The sequence below is a fragment of the Salvelinus sp. IW2-2015 genome, linkage group LG18, assembly GCF_002910315.2.
Source record: "Salvelinus sp. IW2-2015 linkage group LG18, ASM291031v2, whole genome shotgun sequence".
NCBI lineage: Eukaryota > Metazoa > Chordata > Actinopteri > Salmoniformes > Salmonidae > Salvelinus > Salvelinus sp. IW2-2015.
Window position 1 is genome coordinate 51,604,364 of NC_036858.1, and position 9,642 is coordinate 51,614,005.

Genomic DNA, 9,642 nt, shown 5'->3' on the forward strand with positions numbered 1-9,642 from the left:
ACTCAGATATACGTACCCAGACACACACACACTCAGATATACGTACCCAGACACACACAGTTCCAGTCACAGAGATTTCAGAGTAAAAGCACACACTCTTCCATGTCTTTCATGTGGCATCCCAGAGACCCCTGCTGATTGGTTAAGCATGTTTGTCTCAGACAGGAAGTAGCTGAGAACTCCCAGCCCCAAACTGGCTCTCATTTTGGAAAGCCACCGACACCAGAATCATTCACAAACAGGTGCAAACACACAGAGTCTGCAGATGTATACTTTTCAGATTTGAAATAACTCTGGAAATAGCTATTAATGAAACAAACTGGTGTAGACCTATTACTGCAAAATAATGATAATAATAGTGGTAGCAATAGGCTACTTCTCTGTAAATGATATCTGCCCCTAAATGCAGAAGGTGTTATTACCAAATAAGAGAACCTTGTCTCTGGTGTTCAATGACATAGGTTTTAATTAATCAACATTTGGTTTAATTAATCAACATTTGGTTTTAACATGAAGGACACTTCAGGAATAATTAGGAACATACTTGGTTTTGTTTTTGATATAGACATGTGTTATTTCTGGCTAAAAGGATACAAAAAAAACATTGGCAACAAATATGGTGTAATTATCTTCATATCAAAGGCATGTCATATCATGTCCCTGCTATTACAGCATGTTGTAGGCTGCAAAGCATAAGAGGTATGCTTTTCAAAGGTATTGGTTAAAGGTCCGGTGGACTGCTCAGTTTCGGAATGTTGTTGTCAGTCAACGCAAAAACACTGTACCAAAAAAGTATTGTACTGTAGCCTACGTTGATAAGCTACTGTATGCTGACATTAAATTACGGAATAAAATATGGACAAACCTATAGGAGTTTGAGCCAAGACAAGAGGACACTCTGCTTTGTGGGACAGAAAATACCCCCCCTCCTCTCCCCTATCCAGGGAGAGCTCTTGCCTCCCTCCCCCAGTCCAGTCCTCCAACATATCCCTTACTCCTTTGTCCCCCTCTGTCCTCCCCTCTCTCAAACCACCGTCTGCTCACCCCGGCATTTCCTACAGCCAACATACACTGACGAGACAAGATACACAACAGCGCCCAGACATGCGAACACGGCAGCAGCCAGATAGACTTTATACAGGCAGTGGTGTTTATATTGCTCCAGGTTGCAGTACTCGTACCGCCTTGTCTTGTAGATCATGACGCCGATCGCCGGTAGATACAGCACCGCAGCAGCGATGTCATGAACCAGGTTGCTAAGCAACCACCGGTCCCCTCCCAAGACGGGGACAAGGTCCTGCTTGTCCAGGAGAGTGATAAAAAACGCGGTGAGGGTGAGAAGCCAGAAGAGCACGGCCACRAACAGGACGAAGTGGATGGCGCCTTCGTATTTGTTGGCGGCGATTGTGACCCATAGTCCTGCTCCGAAAAGGATTTGGAGGATTCGGATGATGCCGAGAAAACTCTTTAGGAAGTCCCAGAAATGTTTGTTCACCGCCGGCTGGGGGGGCATCTCTGCTCCAGCGAACACTGGGTCCTTTAACTGAGCAGGGCGCGGGCTTTCAATCTGCCACAAAATAAAAATAAAAACAGCAACAACAAAAAATACAAATAAAAAGGGAGGGTGGAGTGCTAAATAGGTGGTTAGAAGTAAAGTTTGTCAAAGAGTTGTCTTTTCTTCTTCACAGCCCCGGGGTTTTAAAATGAGGATTGTGTGAGTTTCGTCTCTTCCGTTTCCTTTGGAGGGCTACAGCACTCCCCTCTCACCCATGGGTTGGGGGAAGGAGACAGGGGACGGACTGGAATTCAAAGGCTGCTCCTCCTCCTACTGGGGGGAATGCTTACTCTGTTAATTTTTCTCTTTCATGAGACAATCATTTCTTGTTTTGTCACTTTTTTTGCTTTAAAAAATAAAATTGGTCTATCTTTATTATTTAAACTGGAATAATATCATACATCGTAAATTACAACAAATTTACATTATATACAATACCAGTCAAAAGTTAGGACACACCTACTCATTAAAGGGTTTTTCTTTATTTTTACTATTTTCTATATTGTAGAATTATAGTGAAGACATCAAAACTCTGAAATAACACATATGGAATCATGTAGTAACCAAAAAAGTGTTAAACAAATCAAAATATATTTGAGATTTTAGATTCTTCAAAGTAGCCACCCTTTGCTATCATGACAGCTTCGCACACGCTTGGCATTCTCTCAACCAGCTTCACCTGGAATGCTTTTCCAACAGTCTTGAAGGAGTTCCCACATATGCTGAGCACTTATTGGCTGCTTTTCCTTCACTCTGCAGTCCAACTCATCCCAAACCATCTCAATTGGGTTGAGGTCAGGTGATTCTGGAGGACAGGTCATCTGATGCAGCACTCCATCACTCTTCTTCTTGGTCAAGAAGCCCTTACACRGCCTGGAGGTGTGTTTTGGGTCTTTGTCCTGTTGAAGAACAAATGATAGTCCCACAAAGCGCAAACCAGATGGGATGGTGTTTTGCTGCAGAATGCTGTGGTAGCAATGCTGGTTAAGTGTGCCTTGAATTCTAAATGAATCACAGACAGGGTCACCAGAAAAGCACCCCCACACCATCACACCTACTCCTCCATGCTTCACGTTGGGAACCACACATGCAGAGATCATCCGTTCACCTACTCGGCGTCTCATAAAGACACGGGGGTTGGAACCAAAAATCTCCAAATTGGACTCGTCAGACAAAAGGACAGATTTCCACCGGTCCAAATCAAATCATTATTTGTCACATGTGCCGAACACAACAGGCGTAGACCTTACAGTGAAATGCTTACTTACAAGCCCTTAACCAACAATGCAGTTTTAAGAAAAATAAGAAATAATTCAAGAGCAGCAGTAAAATAACAATAGCAAGGCTATATACAGGGGGTACCGGTACAGAGTCAATGTGCAGGGGCACTGGCTAGTTGAGGTAATTGAGGTAATCTAAACATATGGGTAGAGTGGTTGAGATAATAATAGAGAGTATCAGCCACGTAACGGGGGGGCAATGCAAATATGCCATACCAGGYAGTGATGCAACCAGTCAGGATGCTCTCGATAGTGCAGCTGTAGAACCTTTTGACGATCTAAGGACCCATGCCAAATCTTTTCAGTCTCCTGAGAGGGAATAGGTTTTGTCGTGCCCTCTTCACAACTGTCTTGGTGTGCTTGGACCGTGTTAGTTTGTTGGTGATGTGGACACCAAGGAACTTGAAGTTCTCAACCTGCTCCACTACAGCCCCGTCGGTGAGAATGAGGGTGTGCTCGCTCCTCCTTTTCCTGTAGTCCACAATCATCTCCTTAGTCTTGATCACGTTGAGGGAAAGATTGTTGTCCTGACACTATACGGCCAGGTCTCTGACCTCCTCCCTATATGCTGTCTCGTCGTTGTTGGTGATCAGGCCTACCACTGTTGTGTCATCGGCAAACTTAATGATGGTGTTGGAGTCGTGCCTGGCAGTGCATTCATGAGTGAACAGCGAGTACAGGAGGGGACTGAGCACGCACCCCTGAGGGGCCCCTGTGTTGAGGATCAGTGTGGCAGATGTGTTGTTACCTACCCTTACCACCTGGGGGCGGCCCGTCAGGAAGTCCAGGATCCAGTTGCAGAGGGAGGTGTTTAGTCCCAGGGTCCTTAGCTTAGTGATGAGCTTTGAGGGCACTATGGTGTTGAACACTGAGCTGTAGTCAACGAATATCATTCTCACATAAGTGTTCCTTTAGTCCAGGTGTGAAAGGGCAGTGTGGAGTGCAATAGAGATTGCATCATCTGTGGATCTGTTGGGGCGGTATGCAAATTGGAGTGGGTCTAGGGTTTCTGGGATAATGATGTTGATGTGAGCCATGACCAGCCTTTCAAAGCACTTCGTGGCTACAGACGTGAGTGCTACGGGTCGGTAGTCATTTAGACAGGTTACCTTAGTGTTCTTGGGCACAGAGACTATGATGGTCTGCTTTAAACATGTTGGTATTACAGACTCAGACAGGGAGAGGTTCAACATTTCAGTGAAGACACTTGCCAGTTGGTCAGCGCATGCTCGAAGTACACGTCCTGGTAATCCGTCTGGCCCTGCGGCCTTGTGAATGTTGACCTGTATAAAGGTCTTACTCACATTGGCTGCGGAGAGTGTGATCACAGAGTGTTTAATGTCCATTGCTCGTGTTTCCTGGCCCAAGCAAGTCTCTTCTTATTATTGGTGTCCTTTAGTAGTGGTTTCTTTGCAGCAATTTGACCATGGAGGCCTGATTCACGCAGTCTCCTCTGAACAGTTGATGTTGAGATGTGTCTGTTACTTGAACTCTGTGAAGCATTTATTTGGGCTGCAATTTCTGAGGCTGGTAACTCTAATGAACTTATCCTCTGCAGCAGAGGTAACTCTGGGTCTTCCTTTCCTGTGGCGTTCTCATGAGATCCAGTTTCATCATAGCGCTTGATGGTTTTTGCGACTGCACTTGAAGAAACTTTCAAAGTTCTTGACATTTTCCGGACTGACTGACCTTCATGTCTTAAAGTAATGATAGACTGTAGTTTCTCTTTGCTTATTTGAGCTGTTCTTGCCATAATATGGATTTGGTCTTTTACCAAATAGGGATATCTTCTGTATACCCCTACCTTGCAACAACAACTGATTGGCTCAAACGCATTAAGAAGGAAAGAAATTCCACAAATTAACTTTTAACAAGTCACACCTGTTAATTGAAATGCATTCCAGGTGACTACCTCATGAATCTGGTTGAGAGAATGCCAAGAGTGTGAAAAGCTGTCATTTAGGCAAAGGGTGGCTACTTTAAAGAATCTCAAATATAAAATATATTTTGATTTGTTTAACACTTTTTAGGTTACTACATGATTCCATATGTGTTATTTTATAGCTTTGATGTCTTCACTATTATTTTACAATGTAGAAAATAGTAAAAAAATAAATAAGAGCCCTGGAATAAGTAGGTGTGTCCATACTTTTGACTGGTGCTGTATATATATATATGTATTTTTTTAATCAAAAGTCAAGAACTTCCCATTGTTCACCCCCTTCTCGTTTTGTTTAGATGGTTCTGCTCCTTATCAGTTCTCTTCTAATTTCTTTAAAAACTGTTTTGCCAAGAATCAAAACATTTTCAATTGTTATTTAGCACCGGGTTTTCCATATTTGTGCGTTCACTATACATATGATTAGGTGAAAAAGGTCTTTGTAGATTTCTTTCAGTGTTCCATCGATTTTCCCATACAGCATGGAATTTGTTTCGACTTGAATAGTTACTCCAATATCTTGCATTAGTTCCCAGATTTCCTTAGTGCTGCTATACTCTAATAATAAGTGTTCAATTGTTTCATCATCAGTGCATGATGGCATTGGGCATTTTTTTGTTTTAACATAATAGCGCCATTGGACTACTGCTCTCACCGGGAGTCTTCGCACTGAGATTAGCCACGCCGTGTCTCTTAAGTGATTTGCCCATAGTCTTTTCACGAATTGTACACATTATGATATAGCAACGTTTCTGTACATTATAATTCCACTGTAAACATCATTCACACTTGAGTCATAGATGTCTTTACATGACTGAGTACACCAATTTATTTGTAGTTGACTGAGCTTTTCGGTAAAGTCACCATACAGTTGCTGTAATATGGGACACTACTTATTGCTCTGCCTTTTTTCCAGCCTGGTGGGAACTTAAAGAGTTGGGGGAAAAAAGCCATATCTCAGACTGGCCAATAAAAAGAAAAGATTAAGATGGGCAAAAGAACACAGACACTGGACAGAGGAACTCTGCCTAGAATGCCAGCATCCCGGAGTCTCCTCTTCACTGTTGACGTTGAGACTGGTGTTTTGCCAGTACTATTTAATGAAGCTGCCAGTTGAGGACTTGTGAGGCATCTGTTTCTCAAACTAGACACTCTAATGTACTCTAATGTACTTGTCCTCTTGCTCCTCTTGCTCAGTTGTGCTCAGTTGTGCCTCCCACTCCTCTTTCTATTCTGGTTAGAGACAGTTTGCGCTGTTCTGTGAAGGGAGTAGTACACAGCGTTGTACAAGATCTTCAGTTTCTTGGCAATTTCTCGCATGGAATAGCCTTCATTTCTCAGAACAAGAATAGACTGATGAGTTCAGAAGAAGGTTCTTTGTTTCTGGCCATTTTGAGCCTGTAATCGAACCCACAAATGTTGATGCTCCAGATACTCAACTAGTCTAAAGGCCAGTTTTACTGCTTCTTTAATCAGAACAACAGTTTTCAGCTGTGCTAACATAATTGCAAAAGGGTTTTCTAATGATCAATAAGCCTTTTAAAATGCTAAACTTGGATTGGCTAAAACAACGTGCCATTGGAACACATGGTTGATGATAATGGGCCTCTGTACGCCTATATAGATATTATCCAGCCACAATAGTCATTTACAACATTAACAATGTCTACACTGTATTTCTGATCAATTTAATGTTATTTTAATGGACAAAAAATTATATTTTCTTTCAAAAACAAGGACATTTCTAAATGACCCCTAACTTTTGAACGGTAGTATATATATATATACAGTACCAGTCAAAAGTTTGGACACACCTACTCATCAAGGGATTTTCTGTATTTTTACTATTTTATACTGTACATTGTAGAATAAGAGWGAAGACATCGAAACCAGTGGTGTAAACTACTTAAGTAAAAATACTTTAAAGTACTACTTAAGTAGTTTTTTKGGGTATCTGTACTTTTCTTTACTATTTATATTTTTGACTACTTTTACTTTTACTTCACTACATTCCTWAAGAAAATAATGTACTTTTTACTCCATACATTTTCCCTGACACCCAAAAGCACTCGTTACATGTCAAGTGCTTAGCAGGACAGGAAAATGGTCAAATTCACGCACTTATCAAGAGAACACATGGTCATTCCTCCTGCCTCTGATCTGGCAGGCTCATTAAACACAAATGCATCGTTTGTAAATTATGTCTGAGTGTTGGAGTGTACCCCTGGCTATCTATACATTTTAAAAACAAGAAAATGGTGCCATCTGCTTTGTTTAATATAAGGAATTTGAAATTATTTATACTTTTACTTTTAGTACTTAAGTATATTGTACCAATTCCATATATTTTTGATACTTAAGTATATTTAGAACCAAATACTTTTAGACTTTTACTCAAGTAGTATTGTACTGGGTGACTTTCACTTTTACTTGAGTAACTTTCTATTAAGGCATCTGTACTTTTACTTTTTACTTTTAAGTATTACAATTGGGTACTTTTTCCACCACTGATCAAACCCTGAAATAACACAAATGGAATCATGTAGTAACCAAAAAAGTGTTAAACAAAACAAAATATMTTTTAGATTTTAGATTCTTCAAAGTTGCCACCCTTTGCCTTCATGACAGCTTTGCACACATTTGGGTATAAAAAATAGACATCTTGTCATGTCTGCTCCTCCTCCCCCTCTCCCCCTCACCGGTGCTCGATGTCACCAGTTCACCCATCATTATGCGCACCTGCGCTTAATTATGGTACTCACCTGGACTCCATCACGTCATTGGAGTCCAGGTGATTCTTAGATTCTTCAAAGTAGCCACCCTTTGCCTTGATGACAGCTTTGCACATGTTGGAGTATAAAAAATATACATCTTGTCACGTCTGCTCCCGCTCCCCCTCTCAGGTGCTCGAGGTCACCAGTTCACTCATTATTACGCACACCTGCCACCTTCGTTACACGCAGCTGCGCTTAATTATGGGACTCACCTGGACTCCATCATTGTACATTTTGCAATACAGTAATTTACCTCCCCTTTATCTGTCACTTCCTCAGTTTCATTCCCGAGTCAGCATTGATGTTGTTATGTTTCTCCTGTCCAGATGCTGTTCTTGTTTTGTTTCATGTCTATTTATTATTAAATCCACACCCTGTACTTGCTTCTCGTCTCCCAGCGTCTGTCGTTACAGAACCGTTACACATCTGGATAGAAAGACTGTGTTTCAATGTAATAAAATATACATATACCTAAGCATTCAAAATACAGAGCAGCCATATGATCTACAAAAAAGGTCTGAATGAGAAATTATAATTTAGACCTCAAGGATGCATGATATATACTGCTCAAAAAAATAAAGGGAACACTTAAACAACACAATGTAACTCCAAGTCAATCACACTTCTGTGAAATCAAACTGTCCACTTAGGAAGCAACACTGATTGACAATACATTTCACACAACTCAGTCATGGCTCTTATTAGATTTAGTGTCTATAATTTGCTATCATGAATTCTGCACACGCACACAGCACACGCACACAACACATCACAACTAATGAGCTATTAATTGTAAGGTTGGAGTATCTAAAAAGGACAGTTATAAGGACGGTGGTCCACCTTCTAATATGGCCAATATCTTTGGTGGCCTGTAACACTCCTTGGTCGTCCTTAGTGGACAGTCATACTACGGTTTGACACTCGTCTCTTTGGGACCTCCTTCTACCATAGTGCTGTTTCGCGTTGTGGTTGGTGGATTCTCATGGCCAGGCCCTTTGCACCACATGTATATAGATTTCTTTTTTTTTTTTTTTTTTTTTCTTTTTTCCACTACTATGTTATTGACTTGTTTATTGTTTACTCCATGTGTAACTCTGTGTTGTTGTCTGTTCACACTGCTATGCTTTATCTTGGCCAGGTCGCAGTTGCAAATGAGAACATGTTCTCAACTAGCCTACCTGGTTAAAGAAAGGTGAAATAAAATAAAATAAAATTAAAAGGAGGAACCCAGGGCCAACCGCACCAGCATATGGTCTCACAAGGGGTCTGAGGATCTCATCTCGGTACCTAATGGCAGTCAGGCTTCCTCTGGCGAGCACATGGAGGGCTGTGCGGCCCCCCAAAGAATGCCACCCCACACCATGACTGACCCACCGCCAAACGGGTCATGCTGGAGGATGTTGCAGGCAGCAGAACGTTCTCCACAGCGTCTCCAGACTCTGTCACGTCTGTCACATGTGTCAGTGTGAACCTGCTTTCATCTGTGAAGAGCACAGGGCGCCAGTGGCGAATTTGCCAATCTTGGTGTTCTCTGGCAATGCCAAACGTCCTGCACGGTGTTGGGCTGTAAGCACAACCCCCACCTGTGGACGTCGGGCCCTCATACCACCTCAATGGAGTCTGTTTCTGACCGTTTGAGCAGACCAATGCACATTTGTGGCCTGCTGGAGGTCATTTTTTAGGGCTCTGGCAGTGCTCCTCCTGCTCCTCCTTGCACAAAGGCGAGGTAGCGGTCCTGCTGCTGGGTTGTTGGCTCCTCGTCTCCTGATGTACTGGCCTGTCTTCTGGTAGCGCCTCCATGCTCTGGACACTACGTTGACAGACACAGCAAACCTTCTTGCCACAGCTCGCATTGATGTGCCTCCTGGATGAGCTGCACTACCTGAGCCACTTGTGTGGGTTGAAGACTCCGTCTCATGCTACCACTAGAGTGAAAGCACCGCCAGCATTCAAAAGTGACCAAAACATCAGCCAGGAAGCATAGGAACTGAGAAGTGGTCTGTGGTCACCACCTGCAGAACCACTCTTTATTGGGGGTGTCTTGCTAATTGCCTATAATTTCCACCTGTTGTCTATTCCATTTGCACAACAGCA

General features: G+C 42.3%; 1 protein-coding gene across 1 annotated transcript; it reads right to left on the bottom strand.

The window, feature by feature from the left end:
• Positions 1 to 448: 448 nt before the first annotated feature.
• LOC111978186 (MARVEL domain-containing protein 1) lies at positions 449 to 1,763 on the bottom strand. Its single transcript, XM_024008102.2, has one exon. The coding sequence runs from the start codon at positions 1,511 to 1,513 to the stop codon at positions 1,025 to 1,027; it is 489 nt and encodes a 162-aa protein (XP_023863870.1). The 5' UTR covers positions 1,514 to 1,763; the 3' UTR covers positions 449 to 1,024.
• Between the last annotated feature and the right edge of the window lie 7,879 nt (positions 1,764 to 9,642).